This window comes from Coregonus lavaretus (genome assembly GCF_964263955.1).
Source record: "Coregonus lavaretus genome assembly, chromosome: 27".
Lineage (NCBI taxonomy): Eukaryota > Metazoa > Chordata > Actinopteri > Salmoniformes > Salmonidae > Coregonus > Coregonus lavaretus.
In genome coordinates, this window is record NC_140014.1 from 26,610,025 (window position 1) to 26,631,073 (window position 21,049).

The window sequence follows — 21,049 nt, forward strand, 5'->3', positions numbered from 1 at the left end:
CACAATTCTTGGAAGCTGAAAAGGTCTGTTCTTCCATGGCCTGCATACTCAGACATATCACCCATTGAGCAGGTTTGTGATGCTCTGGATCGACGGCGTGTTGCAGTTCCCGCCAATATCCAGCAACTTCTTGCTCTCCATTTACTGTGGATCAATCGCGATGGAGGACATCTAGTGTTTTGCCTTCTTTCAGCTCTCCCTTCATCTCTGTCACTTCCGCTCCACCACTCTGTCTCGAGGTTGTGAAAGGTAATGGTTCACCTTTTGTGTCACAAAACGCCTTCGTACTGTCAGCATGTGCACTAACAGTTGACATTTAGATTGTACAATACTTATATTTCTTATTTAATTTTAAATGGTACTTCACCTGTTTTTACTTGATTTCTTTGCAAACAAGTTTGTTTCCACTCTGTAGTTTTCATTACAGTTTCCCTGAAGGGATTATTTAAAGTTTACGTTCCACAATCAACAGCCTGATCAACTCCATGCGAAGGAGATTGGTCGTGCTGCAGGAGGCAAATGGTGGTAACACCAGATACTGACTGGTTTTCTAATCCACATCCCTACTTTTATTTATTAAGGTATGTGACCAATGGATGCATATCTGTATTCCCAGTCATGTGAAATCTATAGATTAGGGTTTAATGAATGTATTTCAATTGGCTGATTTCCTTATAGGAACTGACACTCAGGAAAATCGTTGCATTTATATTGTTGTTCAGTATAGTTAGTGAATCACTACTGTGGTAATATCCTCAAGGTGTGTGTTATCCAGTGTCCAATCACCTCTACCCAAAGGACACTGCCTTTTCTCCAGAAAGGACCACAACGTTATTCAGCGCTGCACCTACATTTTATTCATAAAAAAAATAAAAAATTTACAAAAGTTTCCATAGGAAAGCAATACAAATGTGCAATCCCATCTCTTTCGTATCCATTTTCAAATGCATCTTCAATACTAATAATTATCATTAACTGATGTACTACCTAGCAACAAACCAAAAAAAAAACATTAAATACAGAAAAGTAGAAGAGGAGAGGGACAGTCTGCATGTTGAGTCCCTACATTGAATAAAGGGTTCGGTGTGAAAGAGGATTCAGAGAAAATTTTGTACCTGGCGAAGTAATCCACCCTCAATCAGCCCTTTTAGAGTCATGAGATGTAGTAGTGGAGTCAACTGAAACTGGGAGCCTTCTAGGAGTCGGCGTTCAATTCCCACAGGGGGCCAGTATGAAAAAAATTTATGCACTCACTAACTATAAGTCGCTTTGGATAAGAGCGTCTGCTAAATGACTAAAACGTAAGAGAGATTCAGCCTCAGCTCAGGATTAGATCTGTCTTTCATACATAAAAGTGAGAAATGTGCACCAACATGCCCCTCTCATCCTCCAGTCAAGTAACTGGCCTTTCAACAGTATGAGTAAAACAGAATAGGAAATGAATAAAAACACAGGATACTGGGCCCGTAGAGTGGCGATGGGTATGTATGGAATTATGTTGGTGTTGTGTTTAGAGCACACAGGTCTGGCAAGGCTTGGTGGGCAGCTCCAGGCTGCTCTCATGGCCACAGCTGGAAGTCACACAGGACACCTCCTCCACAGGAATGGGCATCCCCTGGGCACAGATCTGCTGCATGCACTGCCTACACAGGACAAGAGAAAATCGATTTAGAAGCAGAAGGAAGGTTGAGGATTGATGATACATCACTGTATGGAGACATGCTGCCACAATCCCATTCCATTTGTCTCTACGTATAATTCTACTACATTTCCAATAACTTACCAAGCTGTGCGGGACATGATGTAGTAAATGTCTGGCTTCTGGAAGCCGTTGAAGGTAGAGGAGGCAGCCACTGTGTAGGCCCCCATGTTCTCAAACAGCAACCACTCTCCCACCTGCATGTCAGGCAGACTGCACACCTCAGCGATGCGGTCCAGGCCATCACAGGTTGGTCCCCAGATACTGCAGGGGTACATACGCTCATCTGGCTTTGGCTTCTGTAGGAGGATGAAGGGAGCAGGGATTAACAAACAATCAAACTTATTTAATTGGTTTTATACATTTGCTTTTTGTGTGAGTTTGGTTGAAATGAAGCGTTTATGAGTGTTAAATCATCTTACCTTGTGCAGGGTAGGCAGGGGGTGAGCATGGTCATACAGAATACAGTTGAAGGAGCCGTAGACCCCATCGTTCACATAGTACATCAGAGTCCGGTCACTGGTCCAATCGTCATCCTCTGTAGGGGCAGAGAGTTGAATGAAACTTTGCTAGCTATTACTTTGGGTTGCGTGATGCAATTTTATTTGGCACATCAGGCAGTAGCCACAAGTTTGCAGATTGAGTCGAGTTTGCTGTTACCGTCAGAGGCAGACTGCTCGTTCATGATAACCTTCTTGGCGATGATGTTAACAGCTAGGGTGTAGGCAGAGGCCACGTAGTAGCGGCCTGGCTCTGCAATAATTCGAATCCCAGAGTCGGCAGGAAAATACTTGTCCAGCGCTGGGTTGATAACTGCTGTGATCTCCTCAAACTTGAGCTTGGTCTCCTCAGACCCAGGGAAACCGCCACCAATGTCCAGGAGGGTCATGTTGAAACCCACCTCAGCCTGAAGAAAACAGAACAAACAAAAGATGAGTTAGGCCTACCGCTGAGGGCCAACTGCGTCCCTTCTCTGGAAGCGAACCCAACTTACCAGGTTAAGGGTCCATTTATAAAATTGATCAATTCTGGTGATAAGTTACAGCAGAGAAGGAAACTCACCCCCAAGTCGAAGACACAGCGGGCGTCAGAGATGGCCTGGCTGTAGGTGTCTGGGTCGGTGCAGCCACTGCCCACGTGGAAACTGACCCCGATAACGTCCAGGCCCAGCTCCTTAGCCCGCTCCAGGAGACCCCGGCAGGCCTTCAGGGTGGCACCAAACTTCACACTCAGCCGGCACACTGCCTTGGAATCATCTGTTGCAATGCGCAGTACCAGTCTAGACAAGGAGAGAGAAGTAAGAGGTGTACTTTCCTAGAGTAGCCAAATAAGTTACTTACAAATCCAAGTGTTTTCAGTGTGGCTAAAGAATGGTGGTGGAGGTATCTCTTACTTGGCATCGTCGTGGCACCGAGCCACCTTCATGAGCTCCACATCACTGTCGAAGGTCATCATCTGCACTCCGTGAGCAGAGGCATACTTGATCTGGGACACCTGCTTGCAGGGGTTGGCGTAGATGATCCTGCTAGCATCCACACCCAGAGACTGAACAATCTGGATCTCAGTCTGATGGGACAAAGACTGGGTCAGTACAAGAAACACATTCACGGGGCAGTAGGGTTTGAAGGGGGTCAAGACCATTTCAAGTCAGGAGCTGTTTAGAAAGAGACAAACCTTGCTTGCACAGTCAAAGCCGGCGCCCAAGGAGGCCAGGGTCGTGACAACAGCCCGGCTGTCGTTGCATTTGACAGCATAGAAGGGCGTGACGCGAGGCATGGCACGCGCCCATCGCATGTGCTTCTTCAGCACGTCACCCAAGTCGCACACGTAGAAGGCATCTTTATCATCCTTGAGGGGCAAAGACATGGATGCAAGGGATTAAGAAATACATACATCTTACACTGACAAATGCCTCGGCATCAAATCACACATCTCACACCAAATGCAGCAAAATCACGGACAACAGGAAGTTGTTCTTACCGACATGGACGTCTCGTTGATCTTTTGCTCAACAATGTCACGGGCACAGAAACCCTCCTCCAGGAAGGCAAAATCATCAGGAGCAAAAGTGTTCATGGTGGAAGAAAATTAAAACTGTGGAGAAAGGAAATCCGAGTTTAAATCGTAGCACAGACCCGAAAAAACTGTCTCGTTGTTAGCCAGTTTATCAGTGGGCTAGTTGTTCAAGGAATATCAATGTTGGCTCAGTGACTTGCACACTTTTCAAGGGCAATTCCCTGATAGTAAAATGCTTGTACAAGACTGCACATTGTCATCTGGAACGTGCCTAAATTACTAGCATAATTACTCCCAGAGCTACAGTACACCAATTACAACCAATCTCATAGGCCTGTACTGTAATATCTATTCTAGAATATATTGTGACATGCATGTTGGAAATGACAGTGGATTGGAAAGCAACACTTACTTGGACAAGAAAGAGATGGAATTTGGCAAAGTAGTTTAATCAGGTGCAGAGCAGCCAAGGAGGTTCACCAGTGAAGTTGAAACCTTTCAGATATGACTCTAGGCCGGGGCCTGCAGAGTAGCCAGTGTGCGCTTTCCTAAAGCGATTATTCTGCAAACAGAAAGATCAAATATATGAAAATACAGTAAAACAGGACAGTGTCATATGCTGTGTTAGCGTTTAATGGCCATTTCCATTATTCATTCAACCAGGCCCGTTAATAATATGCCATTTAGCAGACGCTTTTATCCAAAGCGATTTACAGTCATGTGCGCATACATTTTTACGTATGGGTGGTCCCGGGGATCGAACTCACTACCCTGGCGTTACAAGCGCCATGCTCTACCAATTGAGCTACAGCGGGTTAGATAATCATATAGCCTAGTATGACTGAGGAGCAGTTAACGTACTGTTAGCATCATCAGCAACAGTGTTATCAGAGAGTATTAATGGCCAATATACTTGCTTTTATACATTATCGGACAATCTGAAGGATTTGTTTGTTGAACAACCACACCCTCGAGTAGGCCTACTACAGCGCGATCTTTTCTTCAGGTCTCTACTAACCCGCAAGTGAAGAACCGCCTCTATGACAAGGACGCGGCTAAATTATCCAATGAGCAGGGAGACCGTGGCTAAATCGTTAAGCGGCATGAAAAAAAAAAAAACTATCAGTAAAGACTGACGCAGAAATTCCGCTTCTGACTGAACCAATTAGTATTTTATCTGCTTGGCGCGCCATTGTATTGGGCGCATTCGAAATTGCAGCCGACTTTAAAGGAGAGTCGAGACTGACCTCCAAATCACCCTGCCTCATAAATAATAACTACTCAATATTACTTATAGATTCGTTAGTCTGTCACAATTTACCCATGATACCTCACGGTTTTGATGCTCTCGAACACCGCCCAAAATTCTTAATTCATTCACACCATGCCAGCATGGCCACACGAGCTTCGTCAAATTAGCCTACTAATGTTACCGGTATGCATTTCATCATGAAAAACATTTTAGCAAGCTAGCTAAAGACATTGTTTGGGGATTGGGAGTTGTTCACTTATGTAACAAAAACGTTCACCGAGTTTTGGCCAATCTCATTTCCGAGGTCCAAACCATACTCCAAACCCAACCCCAGGTTCGCCAAAGTATACACGTCGTCCCTTGGGGCTGCTCCAAACCCATCACTTCAATCAAACCGAAAAACCTATTATTAGAAGATAGTTAAGTAAAACTAGCCACTCGTTTTACGATGTGACATTGCCCCTTCGCCCCGGGAGACCTGTACTGTTACACAGATCAATGTAATGTTACAGGTCTCCATGAGCGAATAGGCTAAATATGTCATTACCTTAATATTACTTTAGCTAAACACAATTTGACACCATTTGACTAAGCCAACGTGGATATCGCAATGATTAAATGAATGCGATAGCCTACCTAGCTAGCCTGTTTAAAATACATTAAGTTACTGTGAATATGTAGAATAAATTATTGAAGAAGGCTTACCTTAAAAAGCATTTACAAAGAGTGTGTCCATTAGACCAGAATCCTGGAAAATATGACTCGTTTTTCCCTTGTCAGCCGAGTCTGTCACGAAACTGTGTAACGTTCTCTAGCTGAACTAGAACTGGAAAGTTGAGCCAAGCGTTTCGATACTACCGTATTTATAGAGGTGCTGTCTCCAAGGCAACACGCCAGATGAAACCGGCCTTCAGTCTACGTAGGAACCGGTTTAGTCTTGTCACCGGCTCCATGTGCTCTTGGAGGAAGTAGGTTGGGGTAGCTAGAAATCCGTCTCTTAGTTCTCCTTCTTCTTCTTTGGTATCATGGCATTCGCACATTTTGTTTGTACATGCCGCCACCTACTGTGTGGTAGTGTGTGGTCAATCACGTTACATTTGTGATACTTTATTTTTTATTTTTGTAAGGGGGAAAAGGAACAAAATTGCACAACCAACTAACCCTACACCTATATACCACTATTTCACAAAAATAAAAACCACCACCCCATTCCACTACTTTGACCCTAACTGAACCTACACCAGGCCGACAGCCTTGGAGGACAGGACTCTTTCATTCAACACACCTTGTATCTCTTCTGCAGTAACCCTTACAAAAAAACATTGCAGTTTTGAAACTGCAGTAAAAGTGCAGTAACTGCAGTCGACTGTGATATTTTGGATGCAGTAATTGCAGAATAAATGCACTGTACTGCAGAGTCTGCAGTTACACTGCAACATTACTGCAGTAAAAAAAAACAGTGTTATTTTGGAGGCAGTATTTGCAGCAAACTGCAGTTATACTGCACTCTAAGTGTACTGCACTTTGACTGCAATCTTTTTTCTTAAGGGAAAACCTTGTACACACAAGTACTTCTCTGCAGCTGCCGCCACAACATCTATTTTCTGTGATTTATGTTCAATTTCTGCAGTACAGTTGATAACCATGGCAATGAATGCTAAGAAGTCAACCTTACTGAAGCACAAATTCATATCACTCTTGTCCCATCATCCTCTTCTCTCTTCACTGCCTCAGCATATTATATCTTCTGTTCTACTCTGACCCTGGCAACCTCAACCTGTCTCTCTTGCACCAGGCACTTCTGATCACCAGCAACATGGCCACCCCCACAATTGACACACACATTTTCTTCCACCGATACTACACATTTCTTTGTCTCATGCCCTCCTGCACACTTCTCACATCTTGGAACCTCCCTGCTACACACTGCTGCAACATGACCATAAGCTTGGCATCTGAAACACCTTAGTGGGTTTGGCACAAAAACTCTCACTGGAAACTAACATATCATAACATGACTTTATCAGGTAAAGACTCTGCTTTAAAACTCAAAAGGACAGAAAGTGTCTTCTCAGTTTCACCACGCTCGCCACCGGGTCTACACTACCGGTCAAAAGTTTTAGAACACCTACTCATTCAAGGGTTTTTCTTTATTTTTACTATTTTCTACATTGTAGAATTATAGTGAAGACATCAAAACTATGAAATAACACATATGGAATCATGTAGTAACCAAAAAAGTGTTAAACAAATCAAAATATATTTTATATTTGAGATTCTTCAAATAGCCACCCTTTGCCTTGATGACAGCTTTGCACACTCTTGGCATTCTCTCAATCAGCTTCACCTGGAATGCTTTTCCAACAGTCTTGAAGGAGTTCCCTCATGTGCTAAGCACTTGTTGGCTGCTTTTCCTTCACTCTGCCGTCCGACTCATCCCAAACCATCTCAATTGGGTTGAGGTCGGGGGATTGTGGAGGCCAGGTCATCTGATGCAGCACTCCATCACTCTCCTTCTTGGTAAAATAGCTCTTACACAGCCTGGAGGTGTGTTGGGTCGTTGTCCTGTTGAAAAACAAATTATAGTCCCATTAAGCCCAAACCAGATGGGATGGCATATCGCTGCAGAATGCTGTGGTAGTCATGCTTGAATTCTAAATAAATCATAGACAGTGTCACCAGCAAAGCACCTCCACACCTCCTCCTTCATGCTTTACGGTGGGAACTACACATGCATAGATCATCTGTTCACCCACACCGCGTCTCACAAAGACACGGCAGTTGGAACCCAAAATCTCCAATTTGGACTCCAGACCAAAGGACACATTTCCACCGGTCTAATGTCCATTGCTCGTGTTTCTTGGCCCAAGCAGGTCTCTTCTTATTATTGGTGTCCTTTAGTAGTGGTTTCTTAGCAGCAATTCGACCATGAAGGCCTGATTCACACAGTCCCCTCTGAACAGTTGATGTTGAGATGTGTCTGTGACTTGAACTCTGTGAAGCATTTATTTGGGCTGCAATTTCTGAGGCTGGTTACACTTATCCTCTGCAGCAGAGGTAACTCTGGGTCTTCCACTCCTGTGGTGGTCCTCATGATAGCCAGATTCATCATAGCGCTTGATGGTTTTTGCGACTACACTTGAAAAAACTTTAAAAGTTCTTCAAATGTTCCGTATTGACTGACCTTCATGTCTTAAAGTAATGATGGACTGTCGTTTCTCTTTGCTTATTTGAGCTGTTCTTGCCATAATATGGACTTGGTCTTTTACCAAATAGGGCTATCTTCTGTATACCCCCCTACCTTGTCACAACACAACTGATTGGCTCAAATGCAATAAGAAGGAAAGAAATTCCAGAAATTAACTTTTAAGAAGGCACACCTGTTAATTGAAATTCATTCCAGGTGACTACCTCATGAAGCTGGTTGAGAGAATGCCAAGAGTGTGCAAAGCTGTCATCAAGGCAAAGGGTGGCTACTTGGAAGAATCTCAAATATAACATATCTTTTGATTTGTTAAACACTTTTTTGGTTACTACATGATTCCGTATGTGTTATTTCATTGTTTTGAGTAGGTGTTCTAAAACTTTTGACCGGTAGTGTACATTGTACCGAACGGCGGGCATCACAGACACAGGGAATCTTCAATTTCAGTTGCTCCACCTCAACACTTAACGCCACAACAGTAATCACTATTTTCAAAGGTGCCCTGCTCCGGAGAGCAAAGCAAGTCACAGCCTTGTCCCTAGTCACGTGACATGAAGCGCCCGCTCCCTCTGGACAGAAGAAACACAGAAAATCATCACAAGTACACTTCGAGCTACCTTCACCGATTTCACAATACCCTACTTATTTTCAACCCAGGCTGAGAATACATATGGATCAGCCAAAAGGCAGGGATCCACTTTCTCCAAAAATGTCACTCCCACTGGGCCTAAATCATCCTTTGCATGACCATCAGGGTGAGGCTCGGACTCAGAGGTCTTCACCACACCTGCCACCACAAGTAATTCATCCTCACTCTCGTCAGATTCAATTTCTGAGCTATCAGAGTCAGCAGAATACGGTTTGTACTTGGCGCTATTCTTCCTCAACACACATCTTCCCACTGCATTCGGCTCTTCTCCTTCTTCCTACTGTCCATCTATCCATTCACCACACTCATGCCGCGCCTTCATCCACTGTACTGCTTGCAGAACACGCACTGATAACCTTTCTCCAATACCCACCTTCTGTTCCTTAGCCCAATTTAGTAGTCTAGCTATCTCTGGCCTCTCCATGGTCCCAAAATGTGCCACAGTCGTCAGCCAGATCTCTTCCTCGTCATCCATCTTCGTCACCCCATCTCTTCATTACCCGGCTCATGCCTTGTAAATGTCTTTCATAATGCAAACCAAATGATAGGCTACTTTGCAGTGCAGACCAACATAATTAAAACACAAAATGTGAAATGTTTAACATTTCAGTTTTACAACTTTAAAATAATTCTGAATATAAAATAATAATTGTCTTGCTATTGTGCCTTGAGCTAGAGAGCCACAACAGACAAGAATGCTTGCCATGATCAGTTCCACAACTTAACTTACCTGTGTTGGTTCTGAAGATGTTGTGTAAAAAATAATGTTTTTTGTTTAGAAACTTGCCTTTAGGGCAGTGCATTGGCCAAATTGGCCAACCTCCTTTCTTCAAGGATGACATCCACTGAGTTTAAAGAACATTAAGAACACCTTCCTAATATTGAGTTGCCCCCCCCCCCATGGACTCTAAGAGGTGTCAAAAGGGATGCTGGCCTTTATACACAGCGTGAAAACCCCAGCAGCGTTGCAGTTCTTGACATAAACCGGTGTGCTTGTCATCTACTACCATGCCCTGTTCAAAGGCACATAAATATTTTGTCTTGCCCATTCACCCTCTGAATGGCACACATACACAATCCATGTCTCAATTGTCTTTAACCTGTCTCCTCCCCTTCAGCTACACTGATTGAAGTGGATTTAACAAGTGACATCAATAAGGGATCATAGCTTTCACCTGGATTCACCTGGTCAGTCTGTGTCATGGAAAGAGCAAGTGTTCTTAATGTTTTGTACACTCAGTGTATTTTCTCATGAAGTTTTATTTTTCTGACCACCTTTATTTGTCGTCACACCTCTGATGGTCATTTTGCTCTTTCATTTGAAAGTGGGTCACATTTGGCATATCTGGACAGCATTCCGTGTCAAAGTGACATGACAAAGTTTGTCAAGACATGGGCTGGTTACTGATACTGGTTGACTTACTATAAGAACAATTCATGATTTTTTCAAAGAAAATAATATTTCCAAAGTGAATTCACTGAAGCATAGCCTACTGTATATAGAAGATGGTGAGGGTGCCCAGAGTACCAGCATCTTATACCGGCTCAGTCCTGAATGCCCCGGTCTTGAACAATCCAATAATTCAGTGACTGACTTGGTACTGTTATCACAGATGTACATGACATGTAATAGCAGCCCAGGCTACAGATAAATGCATCAGCTGTCTGCTGTAGAACCTTATCTGTGTCTGATAGGCCTCTCTGGATTTATCTCTAGAGGTCACTGAGACCAGCATAGGCTAACCCAGGCACTGTTATTGAGCAATAAGGAGAGGCGAAATGGACACCCAAAATAGGTCCATTACTCTACAAATCTATTTTGTTAGGAGGTACTGTAATTGTAGAGTACAGATAGCCTCTCCCAATAAATCCCACAGACATGCTGATACAGTAGGCTACACATGTTGGTGGGGTCACGTGTAGACAGTGCCCTTGATGCTTAGTTGTCTGGCCCCGTTGGTGATCTGTGACCGTCTGATGCCTGCAGTGACAAAAGGTCCCACTGAAAACTATCCTTACAGAAAAGAACACAGGATTTCATGTGGAAACTTGTTTTTGGAATGTTTTCACGTGTAGTTTAATGTTATCACGTTGCTTTACATGTAATCACACGTTATCAAATTTCCTTCACATAAGATCACATGTGATCACATGAAAACATGTGTTTTTGGAACACTTTGAGTGTTCACATATGAAATTCATGTGTTTTTTCCATAAGGGTAGGAGCAGCAGGATATTAAGCTAATCAAACCGCGGTTAAACCATGTCACGTTGTATAATGATTAGAAGACAGGCGCAGGAATACGTATTAGGGGTTTTATTTACTCCACCCAACCGCAAGGTACGTCATGGAAAACGACGGGGATGAAGCCCAAAACAAACACGTATATATATAACAAAGGGATGTAACCCAAACAAAAGAGCGAGGTGTAACCTCTACACAATACACGGGACGAGATCCGTCATAACAAGAGCACAATACACGGTACTCACGAGACAATAATTTACAAGGACAATGGGGAACAGAGGGCATATCTATACACATACTAATCAGGGGGAATGGGAACCAGGTGTGCATAATGAGACAAGACAGTCCGGGATTGGTGGTAATGAACCAGATCAGTGACGCCTAGAAAGCCGGTGACGTAGACCTCCAGAGCTGGTGAACGGAATGAGCAGCAGTACCGGGGGGATCCGTGACAGTACCCCCCCCTGCACCAGCGGCGGGACGACACCGGCCTCGGGGACAACCACAGGAACGCGGTGCGGGTCGATCAGGGCGGCGACGGTGAAAATCCCTGGTCAGTGAAGCGTCCAGGATGTCCACCGCAGGAACCCAGCACCACTCCTCTGGGCCGTACCCCTCCCAGTCGATGAGGTACTGGAGACGCCCCGCCCGACGCCTCGAATCCAGGACTTCACAGACTGAGTACGCCAGACCTCCCTCGATGTCCAGAGGAGGAGGCGGGGCGTCACTGGGTCCAGCCTCAGCAAGGGGACCAGGCACCACTGGCCTGAGAAGAGACACATGAAAAGTCGGGTTAATGAGGTAATCAGCAAGGAGTTGCAAACGGTACGTTACCTCATTAACCCTCCTCGGGACTTTCAAACGGCCCCACAAAGGTTAGTGGAGGAGTGGAGGAGGGAATTCTGCGCGAACTCAGCACAAGGTAGAAAATCCACCCACTCCCCCAATCAGTCCTGACAGTAACACCTCAGGGACCTGCCCACCTCCTGATTGACCCTCTCCACCTGCCCATTAGCTTGAGGACGGTACCCTGAGGTGAGACTGACCGTGACCCCCAGGCGTTCCATGAAAGCTTTCCATACGCGTGAGGTGAACTGAGGACCACGGTCTGACACAATGTCCTCCGGGATCCCGTAGTGACGGAAGACATGCGTAAAAAGAGCCTCCGCGGTTTGCATGGCCGACGGGAGCCCAGGCAGAGGAAGGAGGTGACAAGCTTTGGAAAACCGGTCCACAATGACGAGAACGGTGGTGTTCCCCTGGGAGGGGGGAAGGTCAGTGACAAAGTCCACTGAGAGGTGAGACCAGGGTTGTTGTGGAACCGGCAGGGGAAGGAGCTTTTCATAAGGGAGGTGTCTGGGTGTCTTAGACTGGGCACAGATGGAGCAGGAAGAGATGTAAACCCATACGTCCCTAGCCAAGGTGGGCCACCAGTACTTCTCAGTCAGGCAGGCGATGATACAGCCTATCCCAGGATGACCCGACACAGGCGCTGTGTGCGTCCAGGAAAGGAGGCAGTCCCGCACACCCGTGGGCATGTAGGCGCGGTTCTCTGGGCATTGTGCAGGTGCGAGTTCTGTACGCAGGGCCTGCCGTATGTCGGCGTCCACGTCCCACACCACTGGCGCGAAGATACGGAACGGAGGGATGATGAGGATCTACTCTCCTTGCCTCTCCTCTGCACCATAAAGGCGAGACAGGGCGTCCACCTTCACGTTCCACGAGCCTGGCCTATTAGTGGATAGAGGGCAGGTCGGGGAGAAATGACCCCTTTCTCCACCATAGGAGCAGAGGCCCAGATTCCTCCTTCTCCTACGCTCTGCCTCGGGAAAACGTGCAGAGCCCACCTCCATCGGCTCTGGCCACGGAGCAGGTGTAGCCATGGTGTCACACCCTGGCTCTGGGACTCTATATGTTGAGCCAGGGTGTGTTCATTCATTGTGTTCTGTTTCTTTGTTTGGGTGTTCTAGGGTGGTCATTTCTATGTGTGACTGAGTGACTCCCAATCAGAGGCAACGAGTGTCAGCTGTTTGCTGGTTGTCTCTGATTGGGAGCCATATTTAACTGTCTGTGTTTCACTTTGGGTTTGTGGGTTTTTGTTCCTTTACGGTCATTGTTACTGTGGACTTCACGAGTCGTCTATTGTTTTGGTTTTTGTGCGTTATTATAATAAAGTCAATAATGTTCGCTCAACACGCTGCGTATTGGTCTACTCCTTACCCAGACGATCGTGACAGAAAAACCCACCATACAACGACCAAGCAGCGTGTCCAGGAACACACGCAGGAGGTGACTCTGGTGGATGTCCTCCTCGGTTGGGGGCAGATTACCGAGGAGGAGGCCGTCCGGTACCGGAGGGCTATGAAGGGGGAGACCCAGGCAGGAGAGGAGCAGCGGCGTCAGCAGTGCCATCGTCGGACGGACGAGAGGCACCCCCAATAATTTTTTAGGGGGGGGCACACGGCATGGGCGACTGGGCAGCAGGAGGCTGCCACAGGGCGAAATAGGAGACGAAGAGAGAAGGCCACCGGGTTTTGGGGGCCAGAAGGCAGGTTGGCGGAGCCTGGATGGAGAGCAGAGCCAACTCCCCGTACTCAGGCATGGCAGCATGAGACTGGGCAGGTTCCGCGGTATGCGGAGCTGCGCACTGTGCCACGAGTGGTCCGGCATAGTCCGGTACGTCCTGTGCGAGCACCCCGCACGTGTTGTGCGAAGGTGGGCATGCAGCCAGGACGGAGTGTGCCGGCTCAGCGCTCGGGGCCTCCAGTGCCTCTCCTCGGTCCCGGATATCCTGCGCCAGTATCACGTGCTGTTATGCCAGTACGGGTACACAGCCCTGTACGTCCTGTGCTGATGCCTCACACAGAGTGTGTGAAGGTAGGCATTCAGCCAGGACGGGTTGTGGCAGCTCTTCACTCCAGGTCTCCTATCCGTCTCCATAGCCCAGTCCGGCCTGTCCCTGCTCCACGCACCAAGCCTACGGTGTGCGTCGCCAGCCCTGCCCGGCCTGTTCCTGCTCCACGCACCAAACCTACGGTGTGCGTCGCCAGCCCAGCCCGGCCTGTTCCTGCTCCACGCACCAAACCTACGGTGTGCGTCGCCAGCCCAGCCCGGCCTGTTCCTGCTCCACGCACCAAGCCTACGGTGTGCGTCGCCAGCCCTGCCCGGCCTGTCCCTGCTCCACGCACCAAGCCTACGGTGTGCGTCACCAGCCCTGTCCGGCCTGTCCCGGCTCCACGCACCAAGCCTACGGTGTGCGTTGCCAGCCCTGTCCGGCCTGTCCCGGCTCCACGCACCAAGCCTACGGTGTGCGTCGCCAGCCCTGCCCGGCCTGTTCCTGCTCCACGCACCAAACCTACGGTGTGCGTCGCCAGCCCAGCCCGGCCTGTTCCTGCTCCACGCACCAAGCCTACGGTGTGCGTCGCCAGCCCTGCCCGGCCTGTCCCTGCTCCACGCACCAAGCCTACGGTGTGCGTCGCCAGCCCTGTCCGGCCTGTCCCGGCTCCACGCACCAAGCCTACGGTGTGCGTCGCCAGCCCTGTCCGGCCTGTCCCGGCTCCACGCACCAAGCCTACGGTGTGCGTCGACAGCCCAGCCCGGCCTGTTCCTGCTCCACGCACCAAGCCTACGGTGTGCGTCGACAGCCCAGCCCGGCCCGTTCCTGCCACTCGCACCAAGCCAGGGGTGCGAGTCGTCAGCCTGGTTCAGCCCGTTCCTGCTACTCGCACCAAGCCCGGGGTACGAGTCGTCAGCCTGGTAAGACCGGTCAGCTGCTCCACAACGGAGCGTAAGCAATCCGCTCCGTCAATGTCCAGTCCAGATCCAGCCAGCGGGGTCAGACCGGACCAGGGGCGCTATGGGGGGTTGATTGGAGGGTGGTGGGCAAGGCCGGAGCCAGAACCGCCGCCGAGGAGGTATGCCCACCCAGCCCTCCCCTGTTTTGCTCGTATTTAGGCGCGGTCGCAGTCCGCGCCTTTAGGGGGGGGTACTGTCACACCCTGGCTCTGGGACTCTATATGTTGAGCCAGGGTGTGTTCATTCATTGTGTTCTGTTTCTTTGTTTGGGTGTTCTAGGGTGGTCATTTCTATGTGTGACTGAGTGACTCCCAATCAGAGGCAACGAGTGTCAGCTGTTTGCTGGTTGTCTCTGATTGGGAGCCATATTTAACTGTCTGTGTTTCACTTTGGGTTTGTGGGTTTTTGTTCCTTTACGGTCATTGTTACTGTGGACTTCACGAGTCGTCTATTGTTTTGGTTTTTGTGCGTTATTATAATAAAGTCAATCATGTTCGCTCAACACGCTGCGTATTGGTCTACTCCTTACCCAGACGATCGTGACACATGGGCTCCGGATTCCGTGCAGGTCTTTGTCGGGACCGCAGGAGGTTGTCCAACAGGATCACCATGCTGATGAGCTGGTCGAGTGACAGGTTGTCATCACGGCAGGCTAACTCCATCTGTATCTCCTCCTGCAGGAAAACGACGGGGTCGAAGCCCAAAACAAACATGTATATATATAACAAATGGATGTAACCCAAACAAAAGAGTGAGGTGTAGCCTCTACACAATACATGGGACGAGACCCATCAGGGGGAATGGGAACCAGGTGTGCGTAATGAGACAAGACAGTCCGGGGTTGGTGGTAATGAACCAGGTCAGTGACGCCTAGAAAGCCGGTGGCGTAGACCTCCGGAGATGGTGAACGGAATGAGCAGCAGTACCGGGGGGATCCGTGACAAACCCTAGTAAACCCCACTCACCTCATATTCCTGACCAGGTCTACTATCAGGACAGGGGGACATGAGTAACACTGTTCACTTTAGTGAAAGACTGATTGTTTGACCCCGATCCGTCTTCAAAGTTTCTTCCTAGAGATTCCTGGAAATAACAGATGGACCACTTTTCCATGCCGCCATCGGTCCAATGCTTGCTTTCTGAGACTTTGGGGTTGGGAGTAGGCTAGATGTTAACACTCTTGGGAAAACTAAGAATTTGGTCATTAGTTATCCAATAGCACATATGGATACATTGGCATTACACTTTTAAGAGGCTGGTCATATGGGTTTCAGTTCAAAGCCTCTCATAGGAAATGTAATGCATCATGAAGACTACATAGAGTATCTGCGGTTTTGTGAAATGTATTCTCCAGATAAAAATGGGTCACAATCAAAGTAATAATATAATAATATGCCATTTAGCAGACACTTTTATCCAAAGCGACTTACAGTCATGTGCGCATACATTTTTACGTATGGGTGGTCCCGGGGATCGAACCCACTACCCTGGCGTTACAAGCGCCATGCTCTACCAATTGAGCTACAGAGGACCACAATTGGCATCGTCTCTTTCATGACCATAAGTTAGTTTCCATTCAGACTTCCACATTTACCGCCTGCTAGCATATGAAGTCATTCTTTAAACTATGCCTCAAAACCCCAAGAACCACACTGTTTTTGTTAATGAAATACACAAGTTGAAAAGACGAAGAAGGGATGGGGTAATGGAGGGCAAGCCAGACAACACAATCTGCTATGCTCCAGTTGTTGCTTTTAAAAAAATCCTTCCTTGGCGGGAAGCTCCGCCGCCGCCCCTACCCTTGCTTCTTATCTTGTTCTGGCAGATGGACACCCACCTACCCTGAGAAGCACACATTCCTGAGAAGGAAGTAGGCCTCAGATTGGAGGCTAATTTATTTACCACAGACATTTATCTGCTTGTTTAGAATGGCAGGGTCATGGGATATGGAGTGTGTAGCTGTAGTGACCCTGAGTTGAGGCAAAAATAATGCCCCCCTCTTCTCCTCTACCTCACCCCATCTCTCACTCTATTTATTTTTCTCTGTTTTCTGGTTCTCTCTCATTCTCTCCTCCCCTACCTCATGTAGCCTATTTTCCATCTATCTGTCTTCCTGGTGTGTATGGAGTCTCTGTTATCACTTCAGTGGTTTGCCATGGCCCAACCCTATAGCGAGGCCTCACACAAAGGTGATGATTGTTTTAGCACAAGGGCTGTGTGTGTGTGTTATGTATTGGTGTGTGTACGATTCTGTACGCCTTGACCAGGACACCAAATAGTAACTTTGTTTACAGCTGTACCCAGGACACAGACACACACTGTTACACCAAGTATTTTCCGATTATTGACTCATGATGGAATTTCATTTTCATGAATTGCCATGGTAAGATGGGACGAGCCTTAATATGTCATGCTTATTACACAATGATGATGGGTTTACGGTGACATATTAAGGCTTGTCCCATCATATCATGACTCCAGCCCCTTGTCATCAAATCAAATCAAATGTTATTTGTCACATGCGCTGAATACAACAGGTGTAGACCTTACCGTGAAATGCTTACTTACAAGCCTTTAACCAACGATGCAGAATTTTTTTTTAAGTAAGAAAATATTTGCACAATATAGTAATAATAATAATAATAAACAACAGTAAGAAAAAAAGTAACATTATAAAATAACAATAACGAGGCTATATACAGGGGATACCGGTACTGAGTCAATGTGTGAGGGTACAGGTTAGTTGATGTAAATTGAGGTAATATGTACAGGTAGGGGTAAAGTGACTATGCATAGATAATAAACAGCGAGTAGCAGCAGTGTAAAAAAGGAGGTCAATGCAAATAGTCCCGGTAACCATTTCATTAACTGTTTAGAAGTCTAATGGCTTGGGGGTAGAAGCTGTTAAGGAGCCTTTTGGAACTAGACTTGGTGCTCCAGTACCGCTTGCCGTGCGGTAGCAGAGAGAACAGTCTATGACTAGGGTGGCTGGAGTCTTTGACAATTTTTTAAATCTAGACGATTCTGTGCTTCCAACTTTGTGGCAACAGTTTGGGGAAGGCCCTTTCCTGTATCAGCATGACATTGCCCCCGTGCACAAAGAAATTGAGCAACATTTCCATGCCCTGAAGACTTCAGGCTGTTCTGGAGGCAAAGGGAGTCCAACCCGGTACTAGATGGGTGTACCTAATAAAGTGTATATCTCCTGTGAGTCTGTGGTGTAAACAGTTTGCCTACGTGTCACACGTACTGACATGAGGTCACAAAGCTCTAAAGTTAATCCACATTTCCTTATTTCTTCTCTCTTTATCTATCCCTCTCTCTTCCCACTAAGTAGTAGAGCTCTATTGAACCAAACAAGATTAGTCTGAGCTGGGACTGCTGTCACAACAACAATAATAGCATCCACACATTGACTGCACTGGAAAAGAGGTCTTAACATTAGAGCCAGATCAAGGCAACATGGATATAGCAATTGTTAGGCTACATTATGAAATGACTATACATTTACGAAGCATTTGCCTGGTTTGATCAAATAATTAAGTGTTAACTCAGGCAGGTAAGATGAGATCTTATGAGGTGAGCCAATTAATGCAGTCTGACCTATTTGGCAGTGATGTGTTTGACTATTACTGAGTGTGCACTGATACACCAGTGTTCCTATCTTTGCACTCAATAACTCTCAGCCTCATGTGTGCACATCATGCTCTAGTAACATATTAGCTATGCCACTGCATCACTAGTTAAAAGCCCCTTGTAATAAACATCTTAGAATATGATAATTTGGCAGAAACCGCTACCCAACGTGATTATCTTGTGCCAAAGTAGAATTAGTTGTTTGAATGACCAACTATTATCAGCCCTCCATTAGTTGTACAATGTGTTGGACAATCACTTAACCTTTCCCCTTTGCTACTTGCTTCTCTCTCTCTCTCTCTCTCTCTCTCTCTCTCTCTCTCTCTCTCTCTCTCTCTCTCTCTCTCTCTCTCTCTCTCTCTCTCTCTGTGTGTGTGTGGGTGGGTGGGTGGGTTGCTGATGTAGGTCGTTTCCATGGCTCTGGTGACTATAAAATAAAATAAGGCATGAAAAGATACACAACACATTTAAACAGAGAGAGACAGTTGTGGGTTTGGTTTATGGGTCTCCACTGATTTCACGCAACACAGAAGCTTTGACCTAAAACTGTTAGGTATGGCTTTGTCTACCCACATTTTCCACCCGGCAATTTTCCTCTGCTCCAAGTTGCGATTGCTTACGAAACCCAAGCAGGAATCATTGTGTTTACACACAATCACACACACCGCATGAGTCAATGGGTGACGCAGTGCGGTGATACTTATCCAATAGTGGTGGTGAGTCACTTTTTCTGCCTTGTCACCAGGATTTCACCCGGTGAAAGTGCATTTATCATGTTGTTTGTTGTTGTCTGCAATGTTTATTGGTGAAGAATAAAGTTGAATTAAAATTGAATCAAGCTTCCTTCTTTCCTGTTCTTCTTCAGCACTGTACTGTTTTGGAACTCTCATTCAACTTACCCAAACATGAAATGATTGCACAAAACACACACTCAAACACATCTACGCATAAACACAGGCACACCCACAGACGCACTCATAAACATCCACAAGGGTACACTGACCCAGACCTCACACACATTACAGCATTTGTACAAAGAATGTATAAACCTACACTCAGTGGCCAGTTTATTAGGTACACCCATCTATACCGAACAAAAATATAAACGTGTTGGTCTCATGTTTCATGAGCTGAAATAAAAGATCCCAGAAAGTTTGCATACGCACAAAAAGCTTATCTCTCTCAAATGTTGTGGACAAATTTGTTTACATCCCTGTTAGTGAACATTTCTCCTTTGCCAAGATAATCCATCCACCTGACAGGTGCGGCATATCAAGAAACTGATTAAACAGCATGATCATTACACAAGTGTACCTTGTGTTGGGGTTCGGGGACAATAAAAGGCCACTCTAAAATGAACAATTTGTCACACAACACAATGCCACAGATGTCTCAAGTTTTGAGGCATGCTGACTGCAGGAATGTCCACCAGAGCTGTTGCCAGAGAATTGAATGTTCATTTCTCTACCATAAGCTGCCTCCAACGTCGTTTAAGAGAATTTGGCAGTACGTCCAACCAGCCTCACAACAGCAGCATGTAACCACGCCAGCCCAGGACCTCCACATCCGGCTTCTTCACCTGCGGGATTGTCTGAGACCAGCCACCTGGACAGCTGATGAAACTGAGGAGTATTTCTGTCTGTAATAAAGCCCTTTTGTGTGGAAAGACTAATTCTGATTGGCTGGTCCTGACTCCCCGGTGGGTGGGCCTGGCTCCCAAGTGGGTGGGCCCATGCCCTCCCCATCCATGGCTGCGCCCCTGCCTAGTCATGTGAAATCCATAGATTAGGCCCTAATTTATTTATTTCAATTGACTGATTTCCTTTTATGAACTGTAACTCAGTAAAATCTTTGAAATTGTTGCATGTTGCGTTTATATTTTTGTTCAGTATAGTACCAGGTCGGAGCCCCCTTAGCCTGAATTCTTTGGGGAATGGACACGTGGCTCAATTGGTATCAAGGGACCTAACGTGTGCCAGGAAAACATTCCCCACACCATTACACCACCGCCACTAGCCTGTAACGTTGACACCAGGCAGGGTGGGGCCATGGACTCATGCTGCTTATATCTTGACTTTAGCTGATAAGAGTGGAACCCAGTGCTGTCGTCTGCTGCAATAGCCCATCCGTAACAAGGACCGACGAGTTGTGCGTTCTGAGATGCCGTTCTGCACACCACTGTTGTACTGTGCCGTTATTTGCCTGTTTGTGGCCCGCCTCTTAGCTTGCACGATTCTTGCCATTCTCCTTTGACCTCTCATCAACGAGCTGTTTTCACCCACAGGACTGCCACTGACTGGATGTTTTTTGTTTGTCGCAACATTCTCGGTAAACCCTTGACACCAGGAAAAAAGACCAGAAGGCCAGACTCTTTTGAGATACTAGAGCCTGGCACCGACGATCATACCACGCTCAAAGTCACTTAGGTCAATTGTTTTGCCCATTCTAATGTTCAATCAAACAGTAATTGAATTCCTTAATGCCTGTCTGCTTGCTTTATACAGCAAGCCATGGCCACGTGACTCACTGTCTGAAGGAGTGAAACATTT

The 21,049-nt window shown here is 46.7% G+C and overlaps 1 protein-coding gene across 1 annotated transcript; it reads right to left on the reverse strand.

Annotated features, from left to right (window-relative positions):
• Positions 1-598: 598 nt before the first annotated feature.
• LOC311102874 (ornithine decarboxylase 1-like) lies at positions 599-5,884 on the reverse strand. Its single transcript, XM_084144327.1, has 10 exons — positions 5,673-5,884; positions 4,128-4,277; positions 3,680-3,793; positions 3,374-3,547; positions 3,093-3,265; positions 2,762-2,978; positions 2,360-2,606; positions 2,122-2,237; positions 1,784-1,998; positions 599-1,643 (listed from the first exon to the last, which is right to left on the reverse strand). Exons 3-10 carry the CDS (start codon positions 3,773-3,775, stop codon positions 1,511-1,513), a joined length of 1,371 nt encoding a protein of 456 aa, XP_084000453.1. The 5' UTR covers positions 3,776-3,793; positions 4,128-4,277; positions 5,673-5,884; the 3' UTR covers positions 599-1,510.
• Positions 5,885-21,049: the final 15,165 nt, after the last annotated feature.